The sequence below is a fragment of the Camelina sativa genome, chromosome 3, assembly GCF_000633955.1.
Source record: "Camelina sativa cultivar DH55 chromosome 3, Cs, whole genome shotgun sequence".
NCBI lineage: Eukaryota > Viridiplantae > Streptophyta > Magnoliopsida > Brassicales > Brassicaceae > Camelina > Camelina sativa.
Genome location: NC_025687.1, coordinates 15,030,524 through 15,046,621, shown reverse-complemented (window position 1 = coordinate 15,046,621; position 16,098 = coordinate 15,030,524). Strand labels below are relative to the sequence as shown.

The window sequence follows — 16,098 nt, the reverse complement described above, 5'->3', positions numbered from 1 at the left end:
TAGTATATACATATATGTTCGGATATATTTGGGTACTAATTGGGTATCGGGTATTACCCGAACCAAACCGATACCCAAAAGTATTTATAATCAAGATCCAATTAATATAATGTGGAAGATCCATACCCAATCCGAACCACGGTTTTTCGGTTTGGTTCTAATACGGGTATTTCGGATCGGGTATTTTTCCCAGGTCTAACTACCAATATACATGGTCACGAATTAAATAGAGATTATGTAACTCCAACTTGATGGTTTTCATGCAACGTAATATCCACTTAATTTGTTGGCCCGTTCTTTTCACGTAATTTAGAGACTGCTAAACTTGTAAGTTAATAGTAAAAAAAACATTCAGAAGAACATAGCCAGAACTTGAGAGGAGTCTAGAATTTTTTTTTTTTTTTTTTTTTTAAATTGTAGCTAAAGACGAACAAAAAAAGGGAAAAAACCATTCCAATCGATTGACTTCTTCAATTTTACATTTGTCAAATGTTTTAACCTACCTCTGATTCTTCATTTTTTTGGCTTTGATATATTTTTTTATCAATCGTCATAAATAATTAAATGAAATTGAATTAATGAAATAAGTATTTAAATGAAACCAGCATAATTTAACTGTTTCACGTTGACGGATATTACTATTCTGTCATTTTTAGTGGCGGTACAAACAGGAAAATTAGTTTTAAGGTTTAAAGTGTTAGTGAAATCATTTTAAATGTTTATAGTGTTAGTGAAAATATCTCAATGTTTAAAGTGCTACTCAACCACACCTTAAAAATTTAAAATATAATTTTCCCCTTAAAAATCACCAACTTACTCCTTACAAATTTAAACACCCATAATTTGCTCCCACGGCAAATTATGCATATAATAAAAACGTTGTTATCCTGTGTTATTATATTATGTGGATTTTATACACTCAGCTATTATATAACGAGGAGCAGAAACTACACAAAATATAGAAATTGTCTCGAAATCGAAGATAACAACCCAAAATGCAACGACAAGGCTAGATGTGGAAGTACTAATAGGAGAGCTTGAAAATGGCCAAACACAAGGCACCGAAGAAGAAGAGGTGGAATGCTCAATATGTCTCTAAGATATAAAAGGGGACAAAAACATAAACACACTACTATTCAATCATAAATACCATCATGAATGTATTATCACTTGGTTACAACACAAAACAACATGCCCAATTTGTAGAAGACAATTACTTTAAGCTTTACTATTTTTTGTATTTCCAAAAAGAACCCATGAATAATACCATTTTCCTATTCAATAAAACAACAAGACTATCAAAATATATTTTTCTTATATATACATTACGGTAAATGTTTACTACTACCACAAAATCCAACTCCATAGTAGACTATAAATTGGAAAAATAATGTAGGAAATGGTTACTCAAGCAACACAAAACAATAAATTAACAAAAAAAAACCAACACACAAAAAAAACAAAGACAATGCAAACTAAACCCGTGCGTAGCACCGGATAACTACTAGTATATATATATAATTATTTTATAATAGTACATGATACCAAGAGCTGTGAATGGATTTGTAAGAGATGCGCCGCAATTACATATGAATCTTGACATGTCGACGACGTCACAGATAAAGAAGAAAACCTCGCAGATATGAGATATCTCTTGTTAAGACCTTTTAATTCACTTGATTGCAATATGTGTGTTTGCTCCTTTATCTGACATTGGCAAGCAATATATAGTAATTAATTACTTCTTTCTAAATCTTCAGTCGTTGCTGACTTTAAGTGAAAATCTTAATAAAACATACTTTCTTTAAGAACTTCTTTGATAACTTAATTTTTACAGCCACAAAGAGAGAATACAAATACAACTTGGGTCACGAGAGCATTTTCAGCTAACTTGAGAGGTAAGGTAAACAATCAGGTTTTGACACCTTTAAATTTTAATCATATTCTAAAAGACACGAAGCATCAAATTTTTTAACGCTCTCAAACGTTTAACGATCTTGTTCCAGGTGAACCACGTTCCTCACTTGATGATCTTCTTCCGTAGATGATGTTGATGTTCTCTGTTCTGGTGCACTTATAGATGTTGCAGCATATGCTGTCTTCATAACATCAAACCTAAGGTCCTCGACATGATCTACAAAGTAGTAGTAAAGTACTGATTCTTTTTCTACTCTAACACCTTGGATTTCAACACTTTGGAGAGTGTTCCTTTCGGGATTAATGTAGAAAACATTTAATGGTTTAGATGCAATATTGTTCGCCAAAACAATTTCATTAGAAGCAGTCACACCAACAATAGAAACATAGTCGTTTCGATTGACTTTATTCTCACCCCTCAAAGTGTAAGCATATGCTGTCCATTCATGTTTCACAACGTCCCTTACAACCCACATACATAACTTAAGGGGAAGTCCACCATTATAATCATCTTCAAAATTAATCACACCTAATTTACCCTTATAGTTTATCAATTTAGTAGCCCAAGATCTACTAGGGCAGTCTGAGTTTAGATTTAGATACTTAAATTTCTCAGACCTAACATCAAAGCAAACTACCACATCATAGGTGTCAAAAGGTGATTGACTTAAATAATACAAAACCCCATTGATGCATATCTCTCCACTCCAAAAAGGAGGATAATGGGGGTAAAGGACATTGGATATTTCTCCACCTCATATTTTCAGTTCCTAATGTCAGAATATCAAAACTCAATTCATCAGAAACTCTATTGTTCAAGACCAAAACCTTGAATTGCTTGCCAATGGGATCAAACCCTAAAAAACCATCGAAGTTTTTGTTGAGGTCAGGTGGTAAGATCGCATATTGTCCCGTGCTAGGGTTACATATCACACGCACTTTATAGTCTCCATCATTTGGGCTCCGCATTTTTTTTGTTCCCCCATCCTTTGAGATTCGCGTATTAGGGAAATAAGTCAAACCAGAAACATATTTACAATAGTAAGGATACATGTCTTTCGAGAACTTCATATGAAAACTGTCGGCTACTACAAGAGACGACTTCTCATAATGACTCTAAGGCTGAGGAGAAGAGAAGAAGCTCCACTCACCGTCTTGTTCGACCCCAATTAAGAAACGTGAATTAGATGAAGATCTGGTATGGAACAATTCAGTGAAATCTTGACGGCAAATAATAGACGCCCATAACTTCGACACGCAGCGAAACCTCCTTATTGACTTTGCAGGTAATCTCGAGAGTATCTCAGGAATGAGATCATTAGGGAGGGAAACTGAGTTTGCTCCTCTAGTCATAATCGTTATATTAATTTACTTGTTAGAGAGAGATGTGAATACATATTGAAGAGTCTCTGAAATTTATACATATAAAAATGGAATACATATTATTGGGAGATGAATTTGTGTAGATTTATTGGTTTTAAAAGTGAAGAGATTTTAAAATGCTTCTAAGATTTTTACTAAATTTTTCACTGATTATCATTGATTTGCATTAATTTGTATCCCTCCACATTATTTTCTATAAAGAAATATATATGTATTTCTTAAAAATAATCTCTATATTATACATTTCAACTTTATGTGGGGAGGGGTGGGGGTATGGGATTAGAGACTTTAACAGAATATAATAGAATTTGAAGACATAGAGAACTGTCATAAGTTATAGATTTCTTTTGAGAAATTGTTTTACTAAAATATTAATATTCTGTCTTGCATTTCGCTTCGATATTTTTATGAAAGTGATGAATATCATAAGAATAATAGAAAAAAAAAATTGTTGGAATTTGGACAAAAGAACGCACATATTCTAATCTATCTACATTTTATTGCTAATTTGGCTGTGACATGATTTGTATAATGAATCTTATTGCACATTAACTTTTGTTNGAACAATATTCTATGAAAAAAATCCTTGAACAATATGAGAGATGGTGCAACATGCACAAAGAAAAAATAATGTATCTTAGAAGCCAAGTGTTATTATATAGAAGAAATACCCCATAAATAAATAAATTACAAGGAAAAGGTAAATTCAAAATCTAAATGTGTTATCCGCTATTAGTAGCTCAGAAGCCAAGTGTTATTCAAGATCTAAATATGTTTATGCGCTATTAGTAGCTTAGAAGACAAGCACCACAAGTATACATTTTCATTGAAGAACTTCACATTTATAACAAGTATGGCAGTTAAAACGGACATATCTAAGGCATACAACATACTGGAATGGCAATTTCTCCGTGATACAGTGCATCATATGGGTTTTGATAATAAATGGATCAGATGGATAATGAAATATGTGGAATCAGTCACTTTTTCTACATTGATAAATGGCACACCAGTGGGAATGATAACACCAGAAAGGGGTATAAGCCAAGGTGACCCTCTATCACCTTATCTCTTCATCTTATGCTCTGAAGTCCTGAGTCATCTTTTACAGAAAGCAGAAGCATCCAAGAAGCTTAAGGGAATGAAAATAAGCAATATTGGTCCAAAGATAAACCATCTATTATTTTCAGATGATGCTCTCTTCTTTTGTCATGCCCACACAAAGTCCTGCTCAACGATAATGAATATCCTATCTGAGTACAAATTGGTGTCAGGACAAGCAGTAAATCTACATAAATCAGCGATAACTTTTGGCTCTAAAGTTGATCCACACATGAAGACAAGACTGAGGAGGATACTCAACATTCATAATGATGGAGGTTGTGGAAAGTATCTAGGCCTACCAGAACAAATTGGCAGAAAGAAGAAGGAGATCTTCGACTTCATTGTTGAGAAAGTCAAGAAGACGACAAATGGTTGGTCAAACAGACTGCTTTCAGATGCGGGTAAAGAAATACTAATTAAAACAGTAGCTCTTGCCCTTCCAGTTTATACAATGTATTGTTTCAAGCTGCCTAAAGGAATTTTTGAAGACATCAATGGTTTATTAGCAAAATTCTGGTGGAAGAAAGGAACAAACAGAAGATCAATGCATTGGCTAGCCTGGAAACGTCTTGCTTTACCAAAGAAAGAAGGGGGTTTAGGATTTCGAGATATTGAACATTTTAATGTAGAAATGTTGGCAAAGCAAGTCTCGAGAGTACTACAAACACCTACCAGCCTGTTGTCAAGATTATTGAAAGGAAGATACTTTGCAGACTCTAATATCTTAGATGCACCACTCGGGAAGAAACCTTCTTTTGTATGGCGTTCACTTATGGAAGGTAGAGACTTATTAAAGAAAGGAATGCGTTTCTTAATTGGGAATGGGAAAAAAACAAATATCTGGAAGGATCCACGGATACCAGCACATCCTCCAAGAGCGGCAACAACTATAGAGAACAGGGCATCAGGTTTCACTTCAGTTAACGAATTGATAAACGAAGACACAAAGACTTGGAACTTAGATCTATTGGAAGAGTTCATTGTTCCAGAGGATGTTGCCTTAATAAAAGACATCAAACTAAGTTCCCAATCAAATTCAGACCTGCTAGGATGGCATTACACAAAGACAGGTTTCTATACTGTAAAGTCTGGATACTGGTTAAGTACACATCTCCAAAACAACATACAAGACTTCAATCCACCTGCAGGATCCGAGGAACTCAAAAAAGCAGCATGGCGGGTGAAAACAACACCAAAGATAAGGCACTTTCTATGGCGATTAATAACAAAAACCATAGGCGTTAAATCCATTCTATATCAAAGGCGAATATTAAGAGATCCAATATGCTCCAAATGCAATGCCTTTGAAGAAACTCCAGATCATCTTTTCTTCACATGTCAGCATGCAAGTAACATATGGCGAGGTACAGTATTTTCACATTCTGGTCTCCTTGATTCAACAATTCCATTCACAGAGAAATTGAAGATGATAATGGAATACAATAGCAATACCAACTTGTCCAATTTGCACAACCAACTGCCTCTTTGGATACTTTGGAGAATATGGAAAAGTCGAAATATGCTTTTCTATCAAGGGAGAACAATTCTTTGGCAAATGGATATTCAAAAAGCTATTACGGAACCAACTGAATGGGCTGACACCAGGTCTACAGATGATTCGCACCAAAACACAGCAAGACAGCAAACACAACAACGCTCATCTTGGAAAAAACCGAACATAGGTTATATTAAATGCAACTATAAATGTCGCTTACTAGGTGATGGAAGACCATCAAAGGCAGCATGGATTTTACGTGATGAAAATGGATTTTTCTTAGAAGCTACTATCGATGTAGGACAAAAATGTACAGGACCATTGGAAGCAGAACTCCAAGCGCTCCTATTAGAAATGCAACAAGTCTGGAATAAAGGATACAAAAATGTGGTTTTCGAGGGAGAAAATAAACTGGTGAAGCGACTAACTGAAGGCAGCAGCAAAAATTTCGGATTACACAACTGGGTAAGAGATATCAACTTGTGGAAAGAGAGGTTTAGTTCCGTATATTTCCAATGGACGCCAAGAAACAACAATATGGTTGCAGACCGTCTAGCAAAAGAAGATATTTCAGATTCATTGATTGTAAATTACCAATATGTTCCCAGTTTCATTGTAAATCTCCTCCATAAGGATCACATTAAAAGTTATTAATGCAATCAGCTGTTAAAAAAAAAAAACAAGTATGGTTCAGGTAAGAGACAAGCACAATGTATCTCTTCTTCAAATGTTATGCATACAAATATTGGATGAGAGACTTTAACAGAATAGAAGAAAAAATTGAAGACATCAAACTGTCATAAGTTATAGGTTTTTTTTTTTTTGAGAAATTGTTTTACTAAAATAGTAATATTCTATCTTGCATTGCGCTTCGAAGTTTTTATGAAAATGATGAATATCATGAGAATGATAGGAAGAAAAAAAATTGTTGGAATTTGGACAAGAAAACGTACATATTCTAATATATCTACATTTTATTGCTAATTTGGCTGTGACATGATTTGTATAATGAATATTATTGCACATTAATTTTTGTTTAAAAATGGTAAAGGAGTGTGTGTGTGTGTGCATGTGTATGTGGGTGGGTGTGTGTTTTTGTTTTCCATTAATTTTAAGAATCTCATGGATAAGATCTTGGAGCATGTATTGAATCTGTTCAGTGTTAATTGTTATGTATTCTTATGACATGTTGCAAGCTCTTTCCATTGTGATGAGTTCCTTGATACTCACAGGTTTTGGGATCAAAGAATTTGCATCAAGCTTTAGAATATATTATTACATTGATCTTTGGACTCAATTTCATTCTCTGATACAACTGATTAGGAATTCAAAATGTCATCCATGAAAGTTTAAGAAACATGTTTGGTTCCAAGTAGCAATGGTAATAACACTGATAGAAGAAAAACAAATCCTTGAACAATATGAGAGATGGTGCACCGTGCACAAAGGAAAAATAATGTATCTTAGAAGCCAAGTGTTATTCCATAGAGGAAATACACCATAAATAAATAAATTAAAAGGAAAAGGTAAATTCAAAATCTAAATGTGTTATCCGCTATTAGTAGTTTAGAAGCCAAATGTTATTCAAGATCTAAATATGTTTATGCGCTATTAGACCATCTTTAGTCGAGAACGGGTAAACGTTGCTCAGAAAACAAAAAAAAATATTTTTATTACACATTTTTATTTTTTATTTATTTTTAAAAATATGTGCCAATAAGTGAACGACACGTGTCGAGAAGCGTTTCTCAAAACGTTCTTAAAATTCTCCAACAAGGAACATTACTCTTTCTTTACTTTTCTTTCTCATCTTTTTATTATTTTTTTAATAAGAGTAACTACATGAACAACCTCCACTACAGATGTCCTTAGTAGTTCAGTAGACAAGCACCAGAAATATATATTTTCATTGAAGAACTCTACATTTATAACAAGTATGGTTCAAGTAAGAGACAAGCAGGATGTATCTCTTCTTCAAATGTTATCTATACAAATATTGAAACAATTTTGCCCGCTTGAACCAATTTTTCTTAAGAGTTCTTTTGTTCCCTAGTAATTAATTCGTAAAACTAAATTCAAAGCAAACAAGTTTATTTGTAGAGGTCTTAAAAGAAACTTTAAGCATTCATTAGTTTGCTCACAACTCCCACCAAGGTAATGTTTCACCACTCACCAGAAAGAACAAAATGTTAAGTCCACATAATGATAAAACCAACACGAAACTTTTAAACGACAAGTCACTCTAACTGCCAGAATTTGGGTTGGCTGTAGGCTAGTTGTTCTTCACAGGTGGAGCAGAGTTGCAGAGGTCATGCCTACGTAAGTAGTTATTGTTTTGGCCGTTCCGTACTGATGTTTATGCCTTGGTTAACTAGGCTTGACAAGAGTTGCTTTGTATCGTGAGAATTTAAATCCTGTGCATAGTCTAAAAAAGCGTAAACTTTACTTTTCTTCTCAAGACCTTGGATTTCAACTCTTTGGAGAGTGTTCTTCTGGGGATTGAAGTAGAAAACACAAAACGGTCTAGATGAACTATACTTCTCACACAAAACAATTTCACCAGTGGCGGCAGTCACTCCAACGATGTCAACATTTTTGGGATCAACGATTGCATTCTCCCCCAGAGAGTAGACGTATCTCGACCATTCATGTTTCTCAACATCCTCTAGAATTAACATACGCAACTCAAGGGTATTGCCGACATAACTCCAACTAATCCCACCTAGTTTACCTTTATAACTTATCAATTTATAACTATATTGATCACAAAAGCAACTTGCGTCAATAAACTTGAATTTCTCAGACCTAACATCAAAGCAAACTATCACATAAGAGGATTCACAAACCGTGCTAGCTAAGTAATACAAAACCCCATTGATGCATATCCCATCAGACAAAGAACGATCATACGCAGGACAGTGTATATCACTCCTCCACCTCAGGTTTCCAGTCCCTAATGTCAGAACTTTGTGATGAACCCTTTCATCAGAAAACGGATAAGCCTCGGCCAATACCTTGAATTACTTGCCAATACGATCAAACCCTAAAAATTTTGTTGATTTCCTGAAGCTATACAGTTTAGGTAAGATCGCATACTGTCCCGTGGAAGGGTGACATATCACAGGTACTGAAAATTTTGAGATCCACATATCAGGGAAATAGATCAAACCAGAAGTATAGCTACGACCATAAGGGATCATGTCTTCAGAGAACAACTTCATTTGAAAATACGCGGTTGCTACAGGAGAAGTGTTCCCATATGGATCTGATGGCTGAGGGGACGAGAAGAAGCTCCACTCACCGTCTCGTACAACCGCTAATAAGAGACGTGGACGAGCCGATAACAACTCCGTGACATATGGACGGCGAAACATGGACCCCCATAGCTTAGACACGCAGCTAAACCTCCCGATGGACTTTAGAGGCAATCTAGAAAGTTTCTCAAGCATGAGATCAGTTGGGATGGATACAGCTAAACCTCTACACTTGATTGTTGTTTTTGCCTTATCGGATATACATAAATTCTAGGGTACAATTCATGGATCAGTTGGGAAGGGTTCTCCTAGGGCATTTATTCCAAACCAAATATGGTTATACAACTCGATTTCGGTTTAAAGGCATAAACCAATCAGCAGTTTTTGTTTTGGGTTGGTTCTCGGGGTTTAGTTGGCTTTCTTGGCCTTTTGGGGTTAAGAAACAGAGTTAACAAAAGTGAAGTTGTGTTTTTTTTTTTTTGATAAAGCTAAAAAAAATTCTTTGACTAAAGAAATGTAAATAAAAATGTTTACTGTTTATATTAGTCACAAAGTCTAACTAAGCTTTTGAGCCAATAACATAATCTAATCCTACATCCCGTAGGACTGGCTGGATAAGCCAACGCTTAGAGCCACATTTTTTTGGTGATTTTAAGGCCACATTTTTATATATCTAATGGATTTTAAACCATACTATTTTTTTTGGTGATTTTAAGGCCACATTTTCATATATCTAATGTTTTCCTTTATTTTTTTGAAAGGATTTTAGTTTTTTTTTTTTTTTTTAAATTGTAAGAAAAGGCCACATTTTTTTTTGCTTTGGGCCACATCATAAGTTCAACAGAGATGGAGCAACTAGAATGTTCTATGAAATCGTGTCGTACTTTAAAATTCATTAACCTTTTTGTAATGAAGTTATAGCAATTGTCAAAGTGATCGTAGAGATCGCAATGTGACAGAGCATCCATCTTCAACATTTGACACATTGCTAAAGAATGTCGTCTCCGTATAGACTGTATTTTAAATCACGTATATATATAACTCTGGAGGATTGGGGAGAGCTAATTAAGAAGAACTTTCTCAGTATATATTTTTCCTGAAAAAATAAAACCTCTTGCCAAATCCATTATGCAGCCAAGAACCTCTTACCAAATCCATTTCTGTTTTACTGAAGATAAAATCTTGATATGTAATATAATAATCTGATACAAATTTGCTAATCAAAGTATTTACATACATATAGTTCATGCATAATGCTCACTTTTCTTTTTATATCTGAATTTCTTAAACACATCAGCATTATTTTCCACACGTAAAAAGAATAACTAGCAACTCTTGTATACAAATACAATATCAGTTGAAACATGTTACCAGCGACTTGAACTAGTGTTTTTGCATGTGAGGTTTTTTTTTTTTTTTTTTTTTTTTTTTNGTAATTTAGTAATTTCAAAGTCATAGCAAAGAAAAAGAAATATACGATAGAGACTAGAGAGATTTTAAAAGAACTTGTAAATACTGACATTACGAACAAAAAAAAAGAATGTTATTAATAAAACCTTAGATTGCTCTAACTCCAAAGTAATGTTACCAGAGAGAACAAAATGCTAAGCCAACGTAAATGAGAAAACCCACACGAAAACCTGTAAATGAAGAGTCACACTCACAAACACAATAGGTAGACTATTTTGGTTTCCATGATCAGATTGGCCAACAACAGATCGAAACATGTCCTCACTCTAGGAGGATTGTGGGCTGCGTATTCTTCACCATTGGACTGTCGGATTCTAATTCTTCACAGATGGAGTAGACGGCGTTGTGGTTATAGGCCTTTTTCTGATGATATCTAGGCCTCGGTTTAGTGAGCTTGACATGAGTTCCTTTGCATCGTTAACATTTAGATCTTCTTCATAGTCTACAATAGCGAAAACTATACTACCCTCTTAGCCTTGAATTTCAACAATTTGGTGGGTGTTCCTTTCGGGATTGAAGTAGTAAATATAAAACGGTCTAGATGCATTCGTCTTAGAAAAACCAATTTCACCTGTAGCAGTCACTCCAACGATTAAACCATAGTAGTATTTATTATAGAATTCATTCTCTCGCAAAATATAGACATATTTTGACCACTCATTTTTCTCAACATCCTCTAGAACCCACATAAGCAACTCAAGGTCAAACCATGTACCAGCTTCACCAGAAAGAATACGACGACTCGGCCAATAAATCATACCTAATTTACCCTTATAGTTTATCAAATTCAGGTTAATAATATCATGTACTTGATCGCGAACAAATTTCGCATCAATAAATTTGAATTTCTCAGTCCTAACATCAAAGCAAACAATCACATCGTCACGATTTTCAAGTTGGAGAGCGTAGTAATACAAAACCCCATTGATGCAAATCCCTTCAGAAGAAGGATGATGGGTAAAGGGACAATGGATCTTCCTCCATCCCAGTTTTTCAGTTCCTAGTACTATCAGAATTACATGAACATCAGAACAAGATAGATAAGCAATGAACGCCAACGCCTTGAATTGCTTATCGATCGGATCATACCCTAAATAACTGAAAATCTTTATGTTCCTCGTCAAGACAGGTAAGATGGCATACTGTCCCGTGATAGGGTTACATATCACAGGACAGGTACTTCATCCTTGTCATCTCCTTTTAAGATACGCATACTAGAAAAATATATCAAGCCAGAGGTAACGCAACGAAAGCTTGCCAGCATATTATCAGAAAACTTCATATGAAAATCAGGGGCTACGACAAGTGAAGACTTTTCATATGGATAGTCAGGATGAGGCGACGAGAAGAAACTCAACGCACGGCATCGTTGGATCCCAATCAAGAGATGTGCACGAGTCGAGGATCTTGTCAGGAACAAGTTCTTGAAATATGGACGAAACCTCGCGACTGAACTTGACGGTAACCTCGAGAGTATCTCGATAATGAGATCAGTTGGGATAGAATATGATATTTCCCCTCTTTCCATGATCATTGTGTTGTATTTTCTTATCTGATGGTGATGGGGAGAGATAGAGTACGAAACTTCGCCTAGGGCAAACTTATTCATTTCGATATCGGTTCAAAGGCATAAACCGATCAGTAACCTTTTGCTATTCACTTTGATTCTTGGTCCGTTACGAGTTCAGACCGGTAAAACTCAACATATTCGGTTCGTTTTCGCAAATCAAATTCAGTTTCACGAAACTGTGGCGTACGTTCTTTAATTTTCTAGGTACACTTGATAGGTAGTTGTCAATTTGTATGTATCACTTCTATGATAATAAAACTTACTACTTCCAGTGGAATTAGCATCGAGCATAGAATTGTGAAGAAGACATTGGTAGTCCTGCTATGAACGTCATGCTTATGGTTTAGTCGTTCTTTGTTGGGAAACAGAGTCGATAGGAATAAGTTGTTATTATTGATTATGCTACCTCTTAAGGATAATGAATCGCTTGGAATCTTATAACCAAGTGTTACTATTAAAATAGTAGATATTCGTGGGTATTACGTTCCTTTTACTCTGTTTTCTGTTTGTTTCATTCATCTTTAGGTCTCATTGTATTAAGTTCGAAAACAAGTTCTTTCATTCATCTTTATATCCGAGAGTTTAAGAGTCCAATAGTTGGAGAAACATTGGCCAGTGACGCTTTTTTCCCATTTTGTATCGAAAACTATTATTTCTCTCCACAAAAAATGAATCAAGACGCCATTGATTGTTGCAACAAGTATGGAGGCTCGCCCTTGCTCTTCACTAATGTCAGAGATTTCCACCGATATCAGATTTAAATGATGTGAAAAGGCTTTGGAGCATAAAAAAGATTCACTAGTACATCGTAAAGCAAGTATTCACTAGTGGAAACCTCCCTTGAAAAGCTTTTTGATTCGACAATGATTCAACTTATTGTATCTAATGTTGATGTGTTCAAATGAAAATAAGAAGACCTGTAAACCAGTTTTAATTTCTCACACTCATAGACTAGAAATATTACGTAGACAACTATAGGCATGACTCTGACTTGAATAAAATCTTAATTTCTTAAGGTTTTCTTTGATAAATTGATTTTTACATAGAGAAGAAAAAAAAACATTTTGTAGAAATTAGAGAGATTTTTAGCTGACTTGTATAGCAATGGAAGCAATCAAGTTTGGAACATGTATATATTTCAACAGGAAGCATCGATCAAATTTGTAAATGCTCGCAAAGGATCATAAGCCTCTAAGATCAAATATGCTTGACTTGAGAATGTTAACACTAAGGTCTTCTATATGGTCTACAAAAACATTAACTGTACCATATTCATCTCCAACACCTAAGCTGACACGTTGGAGAGTGTTCATCTCAGGGCTGAAGTAAACATAATAATTAGATGTCCAGATATAGGAAAAAACAATGTCGTCTGTAGCAGTCACACCAAGAACGGAAAGATGTTTGTAGAATCCAGCATCCGGAAAAGGGAAGAAAAATTCCGACCATTTCTGTGTCTCGACATCCTCTAGAACCCACATAGGCAACTCAAGGTTAGGCCATCTAAAAACATTACCATGGGCACCCTGTCGACTATCGTTGTCATACTTCAACGTTATACCACCTAATTTACCCTTATAGTTTACCAACTGATAAAAGCATTTTGCTTTAATAAACTTAAAATTCTCAGACTTAACATCAAAGCAAACTATCACATTAGAACTTTTATCAGTTGGTTCAGCTAAATAATACAAAACCCAATTAATGCAAATGCCCTTACCGAAAGGCTTATGGGTAAAAGGACATTGGATCACCCTCCACCTCATTATTCCAGCTTCTAATGTCAGAATATGATGAACCGTTTCATAATTAACTATACCGTTCATGAGTAATACCTTGTATTGCTTGTCAACTGGATCAAACCCCAAAAAGCTTCTCGACTGCTTGTTCGTTCTCAGTTTAGGTAAGCTCACATACCGTCCCGTGAGTGGGTTACATATCACAGGCATTGAATCCTCATCCTTACTTTTTGTTGAGATCCACACATCTGAAATATAGAGCAAACCAGAGGCATAGCTACAAATACGATTACATCTGCTTCTATGGAACTTGGTATGAAAATCGACGGATACTACAATAGACTTCTCATATGTATTCTGATGAGGGTGAGGGGACGATTAGAAGAGCCATTCACCGTTGTATTTTTGGAGGGCGAATAAGATACGTGGACGAGTCGAGGACCTGGTTAGGAACAGCTCGGTGAAATCTTGATGGCCAAGTATGGACGCCCATCGCGTCGAAACGCAACGACACCTCCCGACTAACTTTGAAGGCAATCTCGAGAAGATCTCGTGAAAGAGATCGATTGGGATGGAATCTAAAGTTTTTTCACTACTCATGATCGTTGTATTTGGTTATCGTACGAGGTGACTCCGGTATATAGAGTTCGTGGACTAGCTAGGGCATTAATTCCAAACAAAATCAAGGATCGATTTGGTTTATTCAGTGTGATTTTGGTTTAACCGATCAGCATCCTTTGATTTTACAGATATTTGGCAAAATGATACATTTTTCAAACATAATTAGGAAGAATATACATTCGCTATTTACAATTAGATAAACTCACATTTAACACTATTTTGACTATTTTCTCAGCTTTTTTTGCCATTCAACAATCTTCTTAATTACATTTCATGCCATTATACAATTACTCTCTTTTTCTTCTTATTTCTTGACTTTTCAAATCAATATAATTTTTCTTAGAAAACTTCTTACATACAAAAAAAAATCTATAGTTTTTTCTTCACAATTTGATATGAATTTTGTTTAATAATTTTTAAATATATTATATAAATCTTTTGTATCCGTATACATTTTAAGTATACACATGTCTATACACCTTATTAAGTGTACAAATGTCTGTACACATTATTAAATGTACAGATGTAATTTTTACAAAACCATTGTGGTATAAACATCCAAAACCTTAAGAATTAAACAAATTAATTCTGTACACTTAATAATGTGTACAAACATCTGTACACTTAATAATGTGTACAGACGTGTACACACATATGTACACTTAATATAGTGTACGGATACACAATTTGTAAAAAATATTTAACATTATCAAATAAAATCATCAAACCAAATGCATATCAAATTGTAAAGAAAAAAAACATAGATTTTTATTTATCTGAAATTTTTTTAAAAACAAATTTTAATTAGCCAATTTTTTTTTAGATTGTATAGAATATAATAAATAAAGAAAAACTCATGCTTCTCTCTCGTCTCTTTCCACCCTCTCTCCTCTAACCAAACCACAAACCCACGCCGCAGGGCTATTGTGTAATCTCCACCCATCTCCTCTGTCCCACATTTTTTTCTATCTCTACTCTTCTTTATCTTTTAACACCCTGTTTTTTTTTTTTTAAATAGTGATAATATTAAACTTCTAACTAAGTTCTGTAAATGTACTAAAACACCAAGAAACCCTTGATTTTATTATGTTCTCGGTTTCGTTTGGGTTCAAACCGAACCTAACCATATCGAAACCAAAGTTTGATTGGTTATTCAGTTATTTAAAGGCCTAAAACTGAACCGAACCGTATCCAAACACAAGTTTGGTTTGTTATTCAGTAATATGATATAACCATTCGGTATAGGTTGGATATCAATAATATCTGAATGGTTATATCAATATATCATATTACTATATCCAACCTAACCGAAACTGAAACCAAATAATTCCTTGTAAAGTAGTACAATATAGATGGGAGAAAAGAGCCATTAAGATCTATTCCAATTCTCCGACACTTTTAGTTTGAGTCGGGAAAAATGTTAGTAAATTAAAACCGATCCCAAAAATTTGAGTTGAGCGAGCCTTTATACACTACAAGAAAACAGTGAATCAGCCACTGTAAGAATAGTCGCTTAATAGTCGTTAAATGAAGATATACGACTAT

At 34.6% G+C, this 16,098-nt stretch overlaps 1 protein-coding gene and 2 pseudogenes across 1 annotated transcript; all 3 read right to left on the bottom strand.

Annotated features, from left to right (window-relative positions):
- Nucleotides 1,989-3,270, bottom strand: LOC104778993 (annotated as a pseudogene).
- LOC104778992 lies at nucleotides 8,162-12,232 on the bottom strand (annotated as a pseudogene).
- On the bottom strand, nucleotides 13,375-14,142 carry LOC104778991 (putative F-box protein At1g33020). Its single transcript, XM_019240224.1, has one exon. The coding sequence runs from the start codon at nucleotides 14,140-14,142 to the stop codon at nucleotides 13,375-13,377; it is 768 nt and encodes a 255-aa protein (XP_019095769.1).

Bases quoted from the DNA above. Each gene is read 5' to 3' on its own strand.
- LOC104778991 (XM_019240224.1), bottom strand. From the start codon at position 14,142: ATGCCTGTGATATGTAACCCACTCACGGGACGGTATGTGAGCTTACCT.